This window comes from Eretmochelys imbricata, chromosome 4, assembly GCF_965152235.1.
Source record: "Eretmochelys imbricata isolate rEreImb1 chromosome 4, rEreImb1.hap1, whole genome shotgun sequence".
Taxonomy (NCBI): Eukaryota; Metazoa; Chordata; order Testudines; family Cheloniidae; genus Eretmochelys; species Eretmochelys imbricata.
The window spans coordinates 15,683,298-15,697,836 of NC_135575.1; the positions used below are offsets into that span (position 1 = coordinate 15,683,298).

The 14,539-nt window shown below is 41.6% G+C and overlaps 1 protein-coding gene across 1 annotated transcript; it reads right to left on the reverse strand.

The window, feature by feature from the left end:
• Nucleotides 1-3,408: 3,408 nt before the first annotated feature.
• Nucleotides 3,409-12,348, reverse strand: NPFFR2 (neuropeptide FF receptor 2). The gene is made up of 3 exons (XM_077814347.1): nt 12,021-12,348; nt 6,078-6,177; nt 3,409-4,252 (listed from the first exon to the last, which is right to left on the reverse strand). Exons 1-3 carry the CDS (start codon nt 12,346-12,348, stop codon nt 3,409-3,411), a joined length of 1,272 nt encoding a protein of 423 aa, XP_077670473.1.
• Between the last annotated feature and the right edge of the window lie 2,191 nt (nt 12,349-14,539).

The window sequence follows — 14,539 nt, forward strand, 5'->3', positions numbered from 1 at the left end:
GACAGGTTCCCTTTTATGGTCTGCTAAGCACCCTATCTTTCAAATCCCCCTTCAAAGCCCATTTCTTCCAGAAGTCGCTCGTTATTCTCACCAAAAATCTTTTCATGCCCAGGTTTACTTGTATTTTATCTTAGGTCTTGTTTTGCCTTTGACTTGTCTGTGTCATACCAAAACAAAAAACTCTAAAGTCTGTGGGAAAGAGATTAAGGCCCCAAATCAACAAACACTCAGGCACGTATTTAATTTTGGTCACTTAGCCATTGGAAGCTATAGGACTACTCATGCGAGTAAAGTTACACAATTCTCATTCCATGCCCATATAAGGACCAGCATGTTGCAGAATTGATCTCCTTCCTCGTCTCCCTTTCATCATTGTTTTTGAGATTTACTCTGGCTGCCGCACCAACTAGTGGAGTGCACCACAGAAGGTCTCTGCAGGACCCTGCTTTGATGGAATTTTGTTCTCTAAATGCTGTTTATCTTGTTGTGATAATGTCCTGTCTAGTCTGGGTGAAGGGTCATGAAATTCTGAATAGAAAATAACATTTCTCCAGAGGCTTAACAAACCTCCAAGCAGCTGTTCTGTGCAGATTTCTTCTAACAACTGAAATGGTTTGGTGTTCAGTCTCGTCAAGGGAGTTTTAATCAAAATTAGTGTTAAATGTCTTCCCTACAGCAATTCTTCCTCTAAATATTGAAGAGGTCTGATAGATCTAATTTCCCCCCCCCCCTTCCCCCCGAAACATTACAACTTACAGTACATTACTTCAGGCTGCAGAGTTCTTGAGGTTAATGCATATCCTCCCACACACACCTGTGTCTGAGATTTCATTTTCTGATATGAAGGGGAGGTGCTGGTTATTCAGAATCCCTTTGATTTCCTTAAATGACTCCTCTTCTGGCTTTCAACTTCTCCACCAATTTGGACAGCCTAAAACACCATTGGTAAATACATCTGTGCCTGCCATTTTGACTGCATCACTCCTTCTGTGGCTTTCTCCTCATTAGATTCAGGTTCCTTGTTCTCAGCTTCAGTGCCCCAGATTTCTTCCAGAAATCCTCCCTCCCTTGTCCTGTCTTGACACTGTAATCTAGATTGCTCTCTCATATGTTGTCTTCTTGCTCCCTGTTCTCTAATACTCCCATGCACACAGCTACAGAGCAAGTCACACTCTCCCACCCGGAGAGCTGAGACCAGACCCTATGATAACTGGAGTTGGTAGTAAATCTCTTATCATCCCTGTGGGCCAGACACTAGATGACAAAAACAACAACAACAACAACACACACACACACAAAAATAGGCAGATCGTGGTCTGCTTTGTGCCTCCAGTAATGGAGCTTCCTGCACTTGGAACAGTTTCTGTTTTATTGTCTGCTAAGCACCATCTCTTTATAACCCATGTCTTCCAGAAATCCTTCATCCCTCATTATCCTCACCAATAACTTCTTTACACTCTCCTTCACTTATATTGTAGTCTTGTCTCACCTTTGGCTTGTCTCTGTCAGTCAATAAGCTTTTTGCTGCAGGGTACATGCCTTACTCTGTGTTTTGTAAAGTTCTATGTTTAATTTGTGGCTGTGCTCTGCCAAAAAAATAGGAAAGTTTATCTATTGGGGGAGGCTTTTGAACGCCTGTATTTTATCTTCTGTCCTAAATCGACTTTCTTTTTAAAGGTGCATAGGAGGGTAATAGGACTTTCTGGAAGTCTTTATAGTCGTACCAATTTTGGCAGTAACCCAATAGCTCAGCCATTCCACTCTGCTATGTCAAATTGACAGCACTGCATACAACATAAAAATAATGAAGTAATAATCCTAATAAAAATCAATAACCATGTCATTCCTTTGAATAGCTCGGGTAGTTAGAGATCAGTGCCTACCCTTAAAAATCAATAACCATGTCATACCTTTGAATAGCTCAGGTAGTTAGAGTTCAGTGCCTACCTTAGAGTTCAGTGCCTATCCTGTGTGGATGGAGCCTTGTGTCCATGTGGAACCCCAGTGATTTCAGAAGAGTGTGTGCTTTGGCTTCAGTGAAGCTCTGTGTGGGTGTAAGTCTCTGCCCCTGCGGATCTGATTGGAGGATCGGAACCATAAAATACTCCTGTTACTGTCTCTTGGTGGAGCAATTACGTCATGGTCTCCAGTACTGCTACCATCAAACTGTGCAACTTAGACACTGAACACGATATTTTCGCAAGATATTTCTTTATCAAAGATTTGAAAAAATATAAGAACAAGATGCTGAGAACCCACCAAAACTGCAGCATAAAAGCAGCTTTTCCTTTATTTCTCACATCCTTAATCCTTTTTATTTCTCAGACAAAGAGAAACTGAAATGACAGTTCAATCACAAAATTAACTAAAGAATCAGCCAGAAAGTGGAACAAATAAGAAGCCATAGAAGCTGCATACCTCACACCAGTTCAAACAGGCAGATATATTAAAAAAACAGACAGCATACAACATCTCCAGGCCAGAAGCACTGTGAAGACAAATTACACATTTGCCTGGAAGCTGTGTGGCACAATATTCTACATTCAGAGATATTAAAACATTAATGCTGATCTATTAAGCAAATCTCTAACATTTGAGTTAATGGTAATGGTAACATAGCAGAATGAATGATTTCAGGAACAGGCTAATATGTCTGATCCATAAATATAAAACAATGATACTGGGAGGGGCTATTAATAAATGAAGTTAATTTAACAGCTAACTTGTAAAAATGAGGGTGTGTTCGATTATCCTGACTTTGTAAAATGGGTACTGTTCAATTAAAAGTTGAGGATTTTTCATTAGTCTCATAAACCACCATCCTAATCTGCAAAATAAAATTTTGATCGTGTCCAAAATTGGCTAATGAAAAAATAATGAAAATGTTCCAGCAGAATCATTCCACGATTTGCACCCAGTCCAAACCCCAAAGTCTAAGTGGATTTTAAATAAATCAATAACCTCTTCCAATTCTACTCTGACAAAACTGTTGTATGGATTAATAATAGCATTACATGCTGTAACATTTCTCTAACAAAACTTTATGCAACCCTGTTTCACCGATTCTGAGAACAGTGTAAAACTAAAACAATACAGGCTTGATTCTACTCCCCAAATGTAAATCAGGAGCATCTCCATTTAAATCAGTGGTCTTCAATCCACTCTCACTTATACTTATATTGGAGTTGTTCCTGATTTACATTGGTATAAAGGGGGACAGAATTAGGCCTCATATCTAGTCCAAGCAACCAGATATTTTACAAGTTATACATACTTTACAATAGTAACTTCTTAAGATGTGTTTTGTTTTGTTTTTGCCAGCGAGGGGACTGGGCTTAAATCGTGTGAACCTCACACCACATCAGACTCTGCCAAGGGAAGTTGGAATAAACCAGTTCACAGCAAATTTCATTTTACTCCATTGTCGTTGGTTGCCTTTTCTAGGTCTTCCATCATCAAGTCGTGCTGGTTGTTCATCCAGTTCCCTCTCTGAATTGGTTTCCCCTCATCCTTGGCATTTTGAGAAGGTTGGTCCTCCAGCAGCTGGTGGGTGGTTGCCGGTAATATGGCATTGCTTTGGCCCCGCTGGGAGTAGAACTCCCTGCGCATCATTTCCCCAGAGCAGAGCTGAAGCTTAAAGGCTGCCTGGAAGCCTCGGCGAAAGTTCTCGTTGAAGAAGCCATAGATGATCGGGTTGATGCTGCTGTTGAAAAAGGCCAGCCAGTGAGCGAAGGGGTAGATGTAAATGTTGATGATCTGCAGTTGGACCGCTGTCAGATTGGCATAGTCTGAGAGCATCATCAAAGTCCACAAGGGAAGCCAGGACAGGATGAAAAGCAAAGCCACAACGATGAGCATTTTGATCACCTTCTGCTTCTTCTTGGACACGGAGTGGCGCTGCTCCTGGCTCTGTTTTCCCCGTACAGGTGCCGCTTTGTTGAAGAGAGCGATCCCTATCCTGGCATACATAATGACGATGAGTGAAAGGGGGGCCAGATAGATGTTGGTAAACAGCACCGTTGTATAGATCTTTCTCATTTCCTGGTTGGGCCAGTCCTCCCGGCACCAGTATATAGGGCTGGTTTGATTGCCATAGCCGAGGATCACCCTGAAATACTTTTCCTCTTGTACCTGCAACATGACTGCAGACGGACACATGATGGCAATAGCCAGAACCCAGATGACTGCTAGAATGACAACCGCAGTTGATATGGTGAGCTTCTGCTTAAATGGGTAAACAATGCATCGGAACCTGTAGTGAAGAGATGAAATGCCAGAGAATAGATCTAAAAGCCATATAACCAATGTCAATAAAACCCAGTTCAATCATTTATTTTAAACCTAAGAAATACGCATGCGCAGTCAGGGCCTCAGCTGGTGTAAATCAATGTAGTGACATCAGTGGAGTTTTGCATTTGACACCAGCTGAAGATCTGGCCCATGATTTGTAACAGGGGGTCCTCAAACTTGACAGTGTGGTCCGTATGTCAGTAGAGAAATTGCCTCATAGACCGTTCCCTTCCTAGTCACGATTGGCTGGGCCACCTCTCTGCCCAGTGACAGTTGAAGAACATTCCTGTGGCAACAGCAATAGCTGCTTACGTGGAAAGGTGGCTTTAGGAAAGTATGTCATGTAGTTTTAGGTGTCTCAATGTCATTTAGCAGCTGGCCATGAGGAGGAGTCAGCACCGTGTGACTAATCAGTTCTGCCAACCGGAAGCACGTGGACCACAGTTTTGGAACAGCTGATTCATAAACATTTACTTCCACTGCAAATCAGCTTCTCTCGCTGGGCCTGCAGTACTTGATGAACAAGGAATTTTCTACCACGTCTTAGGAAGGAGGTGCACGGCCTGGAGGGTTTGGTCTATTGGACAGAGCATTGGGCCAGGCCCCCAGATGCAGAGCTGTATACACAGCTCTGCCTCTTCTCTGTTGTGTGACACTGGACAGTCGCATCAAATGTGGTCCTGCTCACTGACCTCACTTGCCATTAAAAAAGGGTCAGACCCAACAAATGGCCAATCTTGCGTTTAAAAAAAGTTTATTTTATGCTAATTTTGACCATCCTCGACCGAATCCCTCCTTGTGCTTCAGCAGACTGCTACCTCACCACAGGGGTGGGGCCAGCGGAAGCTGCCTGAAGAGACTGCAGCTGCCCCAAAGAAGGGGAAGGGTGGCGTCGAAGGGAGAAGGAAGCGGCTAGGAATCTGGGGCAGGAAGGGAGAGACCTACCCCTGCTCCCAAAATGAGATGAGAGCGGCAGCAGGGGTCTGAGGCAAAGCAACTGGCTATCTCACTACCCCAGTAGTATTCTGGGCGGGGAACAAGGGAGAAACACCCTCCCCACAGCATTGAAGAGGCAGAAATAGAGGCTGGGAAAAAGTATTTATAACATCCTCCCCTACCCCCAGGAGGGACCCAGAGCAGCCTGGCTCGGGGATGGGAGAAGACATACATCCCTTCATAAAAGATGGGCAGGCTGGGAGGGAGGAGGAGCTCTTTAGAGTAGCCCAGCAGGCCAAGTCCTGTGATCTTGGCCCTGAGCATGGAATTGCCACCCCTCCTGCTGCTGCTACAGACCTGGGAGGGGGCCTTCTGGTCCCAGCAGCTCTTTGATCTGCCACCTGAAGGGAGAGTAGCAGACACAGGATCTGCCAGCCCCCTCTGGGCGAATTCCTTGCTCTGCTGGGGGATGGGGACTCTCAGACGTCTCTCCCCTTCCCTCAGCAGCAGATCAGAGGGCCCTGGGCTCAGAATATAGACCCGTTGTTCTCAGCTCTGCAAGCAGCAGGCGGGAGAGATGGAGCCACACTAAGGGGGTTCCCCTGCAGTGCCTGCTCCTCTACCATCTTTATGGAAATCAAGTGTGGGAAAAAATGATGATGGCCAAACTTTAACCTAGCCGTGCCTCATTCTGCCCATCCCTAAAATGGGCACAATACACCCCATCTCATCAGGGTGTTATGAGGATGAATTGGTAATTGTAAAAATGCTGGGGATCCCGGGATGATAAGCAATATATTTGTTTTGTTTTTTTTACTGAATATTGGTTTCAGAGCTTTACATCATCTTACCTGTCAACTGCAATTGCAACCAAAGTGAAAACGGAGGCTGAGACAGAGATTCCCTGGACCATCCCACTCATTTTGCAGACCATGCTCCCAAAGGGCCATCCTGGAAGGTACAAATTGAAATAGCCATAAAAAGGTAAATTGCTTCCATGTCACTTCAGCACTGAAGGCTCAGTAAAGGAGCATCCTTCCCAGAACACTCCCAGAGCTGAAGTGCTCCCCCCAGGCATAATGCTGTCCAAGGGCAGGTGAATGATGGTGCACAGTGCCCCACCACAAGGTAATAAAAGGAGGGCAGAGATTAATGTCAAAGTCTGGCCAGAGATGTTCTTCTGATGACTGATCGCAGCACACATGTATCTGAAGCATTAGCATGAGCACCGGTTAAAGCAGCACCATGTGAGAGGAAAGGGAGATAGACACTATAGCTGCAATGGTTTCACATGCTTCCATATAAAACAGGGACCTTACCTTACAGAGGTATAACTTTCACCTTCTCCTAGCCCCCCACAGTGTGTATCAACTTAGACTCCATTAGAATTACTTAGACTTGGTCAATCACTTAAACTCATTCCTGGTTACCAACAATTTACACGCCACCCTTTACATGTCATCTCTACATCGGACCAACAGAGTCTACTGAATCTAACAGAGAGCAACGGCATCTAATCTGGGAAAACGCACGTGCCAAGGGGTAGAAAGGAGGAATGTAGCAAAAAAAGCAATTAGGAGAAGATATAGGAAGGTGTGTGTTGAAGATGACCACAGCTTATTTTAAATTACACTTCCTGGTTTCTCAGCATGTAAGTTCCACCAGCAAAGACTACTTCAGACCCCCTTACAAATGTCTGTGAGTAGGGCTAATGGAGTGTGACTGTACATCTAACATAGACTGTCTCCTTCACCACCTCTGAATGTGTTTAATTCCCAACACTGATTGCAAATAGCCATAGTAATAACTCTTTGTTAGTCTCTAAGGTGCCACAAGTCCTCCTGTTCTTTCTGCGGATACAGACTAACATGGCTGCTGCTCTGAAACCAGTAATAACTCTGTACCTTTCATCACATTGTATTGGTTGGCAGGTGTCGATGTCCCACCTCTGTTGTGTGACACCGGACAATAATGCACCAGTCAAAATTTCATTTTAGACATCATGTCCCTCCCATTTCCCACCCTCTTTTTATCTGGTTACATGGCTATGAAGGTCCTGCCAGCCCTTTCCTAAATTTCAAAAGTGCCTCGGTATCGTTTCTGGACCTGTGCGCATTTTCACTGCCGTGCCACCATTTTGGAAAACAAAGAGTGTTTATTTTCTATTTAATGCATCCTTATGTGAATCTTTAAATAAATAATAAAAATAATTTTTTTAGGAAAATATGCTTTTATGCAACTAGCTCAAATCTAAATAAATACATAAATTTTATTCAGAAGAATAAATGGGAAGTGATGATATATATTGCATGGGTTTTCCAAATTTTCGTAATTATACAGCTAGTTTACCTCACTGACCAGGTCACTTACAATATTCATATCATTATTAAATATGATTCATAGCTTAATATATAGCAGCTCCATGATGGTCACACCTGGATTAAACATTCATCGTTTGTGAATTGAGAAGGCAGTTTTATTTCCAGGATTCAGCAAACAACCCCCTCATTTACAGAGATGTATTATAGTAAAAAAAAGAGCACAAACAAATTTTCATGGTCTATGCTTTTCTATCTGTTTGGAGTACAGAGATAAAAATTGCAACATCTGTTATCCACACAAACTCCCATCCTTCACTTCTCTACCCTTCTCTTCCTGATATCTGATGGTAAAAGAGATGTTCATTGGGTACCAGCCTCTCCATTTCCTTCTGATAAACGTTTTGAGGTTTCATGAGAAGTCTAATGAACAACAAACAAAACAAATAACATTTTTATCTCTGTGCTTCAAACTGTTACAGAATTATGGATTGTTGCTCTGTGAGTGAGGGGTTTGTATTCTCCTGGAAATTAAACTTGCTTAATTTACATCCAGTATAAGAAAGAAATGCAGCATTGTAAACTGTCTGCAAGATGGTTTGTTTGTTTGTTTTCTCTTGTTTTTTGAATGCTATGTTTTCCACCAGGCAAAACTACTAAAATTAACAGACTTCTTGCATAGTTTGAGCCAAAGGGGCTAATTTCCAATAATTCAAAGTTACGTGAAGAAATACATAACATTTATGAGTCGGTGGGAGAAATATAGGAATATTTGGGGATGAGGTGCTCAGGGCTTGTAATACCATTAGGGGCTCTTTATTAGTTTTAAATAAACATATAAGAGGGAATGTGTGGAAAAATTTATTTAGATATGTTAGATAACTGTAGATGTGTGCTCCTTTTGGTGGGTATTCTAGTTTAAATCTCTAGTTTAATGATAGCAGCAAAGTTGGTGGTAGCTCAATGATCAGGGTGAAAATTCCTCTACTATTTTAACATTGTACACTAGTGTACGGGCTAAGATTAGGCACAAAAAAAAAGATAAAGATGCCTTTTATTTTATATATTCCAAAAACAGTAGCAACAAAAACCAAAGATTAAACTCAATAAGTTTATGGAGGAGATGGTATGATGGGATAACATGATTTTGGCAATTAATTGATCTTTAAATATTCATGGTAAATAGGCCCAATGGCCTGTGATGGGATGTTAGATGCGGTGGGATCTGAGTTACTACAGAGAATTCTTTCCTGGGTGTCTAGCTGGTGAATCTTGCCCATATGCTCAGGGTTCAGCTGATCGCCATATTTGGGGTCAGGAAGGAATTTTCCTCCAGGGCAGATTGGAAGAGGCCCTGGAGCTTTTTCACCTTCCTCTGTAGCATGGGGCACAGGTCACTTGCTGGAGGATTTTCTGCTCCTTGAAATCTTTAAACCGCAATTTGAGGACTTCAATAGCTCAGACATAGGTGAGAGGTTTTTCACAGGAGTGGGTGGGTGAGATTCTGTGGCCTGCGTTGTGCAGGAGGTCGGACTAGATGATCATAATGGTCCCTTCTGACCTTAGTATCTTTGAATCTATGAAAGTCTATGCAGTCATTCTTCAAATATTAACAGCAGGCTCTGAGATCCAAAATGCATGTGGGAGCTTAGATAATACATAAAATAAAGGATACTTGGAACACAAAGTCTTGTCTTATCTTTAAAAAAACAAAACACCTATTATTCAATGTCATAGAAGTAATACAACCCATACAATGAGCTATGGTCTTAACCAGACAAATTCAAAGCTGTGTCTATGTATCCCGTGTGGTTTGAGTGCCATTATGTTGCACTGCTCACATACTATGCATACCATTATATCTGTTAAAATAATTTGAAATTAAATAGATTTTTAAAATTTGATACAGAAATCTAGACGAACATTCCTCTGATAGGTACACAAGTGCTAGACAGGCTCTTTTGTCAATAGCTACTCATCAAAAATATGTTTTTTTGTTTGTTTGCATGCTTGTTTTACTCTAACACAACTACGGAAGCAAGGGTTCTTTTGCTGTGTCCTTGAAACTAATACATTCTTTGCAATTCACAAATGATAAATTTCCATGACAGGGTAAATACATACTTATAAACTGCTTCTATAGGGTATTTTATATCCTATGCAATTAATTAGGTAAAAATGTACTAAAATTAAAAGGCCTCTTATACAGTTTAAGCCAATAGGTACTAATTTCTAATAAATGTAAAAAGATAAGATGAAAGGTATTACTTTGAGCAAATGGAATATGAATAGAGATTAAACCTATGATACCTCTAGGGGCTCTCTACCAGTTTTGAAAGACAGCTGCTACCAGATTTTAAAGACAGCTGTTAGAGGGATTTATTAGAAAGAGGAAACTTTATTCCTGGTTGAAAATTAAAAACCTGGCTCACTAGTAGATGGTATATAAGGGTCTTTTTAAAGTTTGATAAATAAATCTAGATGTGTGCTTCTTCTGATTTTGGTATTTAAGTTTTAATTTGTATTTTAATATGCTCCTATGCATAGTTCCGTAAAAAGCCACAGGGTTAAAGAAAACCTGCAGCTGACTCAGGAAAATGTGGTACATTTTAATGTGCTCTGATGTATAATTCCATTAAAGATAATTAAAAATACCTTTTGATTGGCTCAGCAAATGAGGAGTGTTTTTTCCACAAACTCCTCTGCAGCATCTGAGTGTTTATTTAATTTGATTTATACTGAATGGTACTAACGGCATACCAGAATAATTTCATCTGAAAAGAGGTAAAATGCATTAAATATATATTATTTCCCATTTATGCCTCTGTCATCAAGCCTTTCTGCATTTATTTAATTGATTTAGAATTGTACTAGTAGTTTTGTACAATGATTTAATTGAATATATTTAGATTTATGCTAACTGCATAAAAGCACATTTTCCTAAAAGGTAAGGAAAGGGCATGAAATATATATATGTTTGTTTGGTTTTAGTCAGTCTCATAAGAATAGATTTAAAAAAAAATAGGGTTTTCTCAAGCTGTATGGCACCATAAATGCACACCTGTCCAAAAATGATACTGATGGACCTCAGAAAGGGTAGACAGGACTTTGAAATCTATACAGCCAACTTATGTGACAAAAAGGGGGAAGAGGGGAAGAAAGGTGTGTAGTTTAATGCAGGCTTCTAACTGGCTTATATCACAGCACTGGGTGTGGACACTTGTCAAAAAATATGTGGGGAAGAAATGTATAAAGTTATTACCACTAATACTCATCACATTGTGTAATTGTGTCCAATCGCAGGGCTGACAATACCTATTTAAATGAAAAATGTGTGTGTGTGTGTATATATATATATATATATATATATATTAAATTAACCACATGAAAATTCTAGCATATAGTCAATATAAAAAGTCAAAATTTGCCAACTGATCACACACAGTTGCCACGCTATTTCCTAGTCTGTTCCTGGTTCTGCTCTCGGTTACACCAGTCTTTGGTCAACTGAAGTCAACAGAGCTTTGCTGTTGTACACCTAGTGTGCTGGCCTTCTAGGAATGCCTGAGGTACCCTGAAGAAACAGATGTGCCTTAGCTGTGCGTATGCGCGAATGACTGGCAACCACTCACTATTGACGACAGCCCTGTATGCCATTTTGGTGACCTCTGCCATGGTTAGTTGAGGATTGGTGACAGGCAGATCTCAGAAGGTTCTGACATATCTCTGAGCCTTTGGAGGCTGCAAAACTGGGTTTGAGGTTTTACAAAAAAAAGAATATGTTGTGAGTTTGGTTTTTTTTAAGCAGTCTGATTTTAATCCATCTGGAAACAGAAAGAGGGGAGATTGGCTCATGGTCTAATTTCCATTCCCAGCTCTGGCTAGGACTTGGAAGTGCAGGGACGTGAAAAACAATGAAGAAAAAATGTGAACTGGAGGCCAGGTCCTTAGGTCCAGCCAAGCTTCACTCACTGCAGGACCACGGAAGTGATGGGAAAGGCGGCCAAGTTGGTGCCCTCTCGATCCTGGGGGGCAGCCAGGGATTGGACTGGCTCCCTTTTGTACGTCTGAGTAGCCTCGGGGCATGCTAACTCATGCCTCCAACACACATCGCCTTCCCCCATAACCCCCTGATGCCAGGGGGAGTTGGAAGTGGTGGTGAAGAGCTAGCTATGCTGACTTTTTACCATTGTGGGGGCGGGTTTCACCCTCACTAAGGGTAGTGAGACCACCTATGCTGTGATGGCAGCTTCCTGGCGCCTTTGAATCACTCTCATGGTGCCCAGAAGCCAAAGCAGGGGCCAAAGATCTGGCTCTGCATGTTCTTGAACTTGATATATATTTAGGGCTCTAGTCCAGGGCAGGCTTGGGCAAAGATTTTTGTTGGTTCTTCTTTTGCACATCCTGAGTGAGAACCAAACTCTGTAGGAGATTTCCATGATCGCTCCAACATTTATATCATCAGGTTCTACCTACCTGTTACGATGTTATCCAGGAGAGTGGTGGGCATGCAGAATATCCCCACCAGTAAGTCACTGACCGCCAGATTCAAGATGAAGAGGTTTGTGACTGTGCGCATGTGCTTGCTCCTCAGAACAATGAAGCAAACCACTCCATTGCCAAGCATACACAGGAGGAAGATGAGGAGGTAGGAGATGATGAAGACAGCTGCCACTGCTGGCTGATGAAGGTAGAAGTCCACATAGGAAATGTTGTGGTCTGGGTATGGATGCTTGTATGTCCCATTGAAACTCAGCATCTGAGGCCAACTGAGTGAAGAATTGGAATCCACTTCCTCATTCATATTGAGTTGTGCCTTGTAAGATTAAAAACAAGAGCACATTATAATATGCCTGAAAGCTGCCTAAAGGGCTCTGTGTGCCCATTTCCCATTAAAATAGGCACTGCTGTTGTTTTATAATCTTGTAATACCTGTACAAACAATTATATATATATACCACATCTGGCACCTGCCCTCTGCCCACTCATATTTGCCAGGACTGATTATAGCAGCCCATCGCCTGAGCAACCACAAACAGCTGCTGCTTTTTTTTTCCCCCAAAATATACAATGTACCATCAAAGTTATTCCTTCTTTCCTTCACTAATTTGGGTGTTGTGGTTTCTGGGTGTCCAGTTTGAGACAGCTTGGGCATACTGTTTAGACGTAGCTTCTGTGGGCGCTGTGTTTAAATTTGGGCACCCAAAATTAATGGCCACTTTAAAAAATGTAGGCCTTTCCATCTGGTACTTCACAACCCTCAGAGCTAGAATAAGGAGATTTCAGTCATTAGGAATCTAGGAATCCTCCCTTTCCGATGGGATGAGGCTTTTGTTTCTAGCAACTGTAGATCATAAGATATCACGAGACTTTAACGTCAGGATATTTCTACTGTGGTGCGTATCGCTGTGCATCTAAAAGGGGATGTGGTCGTTCTATTTTCTGTGAGTTGCACCTTCCAATGAAGAGAAGTTGCTACCTACTTGCAACGGCAACTGAGAGACTGTGTTTCACTTCAGGTGTAGAGTATTAGTGAATCACTGTCCTCTCTCGCTCACAGAGACTTTGTTTGTTGTTTGTTCTTTCCTTTAACAAGAAATAATACATTTAAACCAGGAAATTTATATTTTGTGCTTAGGATCATCTAGCAGTTAAGGTGCTGGCCTGGGACTCTAGATATCTGGATTCATTTCCTGGCTCTGCTGCTGACTTCCAATGTGACTGTGGGTAAGTCGTACTTCATCTCTCTGTGAGCTCCCCATCTATAAAAAGTAGATAATACTGCTTTTCCCATTCTGTGTCCATCTCATGTATTCGCATTGTAACATCCTTAAAGCAGAGGTCATCTCTCATTCTGTGTTTGTACAGCACCTTGCACCATGGCACTCTGATCTTGGTTGAAGAATCTAGGTACTACTGTAATGCGATTTATAAATAATAATAATAAATACTGAATTATGTTTCTTTGTGCTTTATTTAATTTGCTGGCTTGTGAAATGTTTCCCATCTTTGTGCCTTCCTTGGGTATATTAGAAACCTAACCTAGTTCTGCATCATCCTGGAACGCAGTAGATTTGACTCACCAAGAATGGTAGCGTGGCGATGTTTGTTAGTATTAGAAATGAGGTGGGAGTGTTTTGATGACACAGGCATCTGAGTCTGACCATGTCAAACTTGTGTCAGTAATTGCCGACAGATATTTCAATAGTGTTGTTGACTATTCTAGAGTGGCCCTTAGAGGCAATGTGATTGCTACAGTTTTCTCTTCCCTTCCCCACCCCACCCATCAAACTACACACAGTAACCTATTGAAAATAACACTGTAAGCCAAACTGTGACCCAACTTGCTCAGCTGTGCTAAGGAGTCAGGGATCATACGCTAGCTCAGCTATTGAGTCACAGTAATAATATTGTATTGATAGTAGCTCAATAGATAGGTGTCGCTGAGCCTGTTTGAATGCAGCTGGTTAACATTTCCACCTGAACCATTCACCTGCCTTGGAACTTCAGAACATCTTGCAGAATTTCACACTGCAAAGACTTGGTCTAACATATTTTTCAGTTTTACTATGACAAGGTTGCTGCATGAACCATAATATTTTGCAAACAAACTAGAAGAAAGCACATGGGAATTTAAAACATGTCTTTCCCCTTATTTGTTTCCATCAATGTTTGAAGTGCTTTTTTTCCGCTCCCACCTAAATATTAGGGCATAGAATGTAGGGGTTTAGGGACAGACTGTAATGCTATTCCTCATATGAGTAACGTTGTCATCAATGGAACTTCTTTGTGAGGAAGGGGTTCATAAGCTGGCCCACCAGTGGCACACCAAAATAGGATGCCACTCACAGGAGTTGTGCAGCTGTAAAGAGAGACAAGGAAATTATAAAAGTGTTCACTTTTCCTTTGCTTTACTACTCATTTGTAACCAAGAGCTGAACCTGTTCTCTCAGTGCCAGCCCAGCTATGCTTTTATTGTGTTTAATTTGTATTTA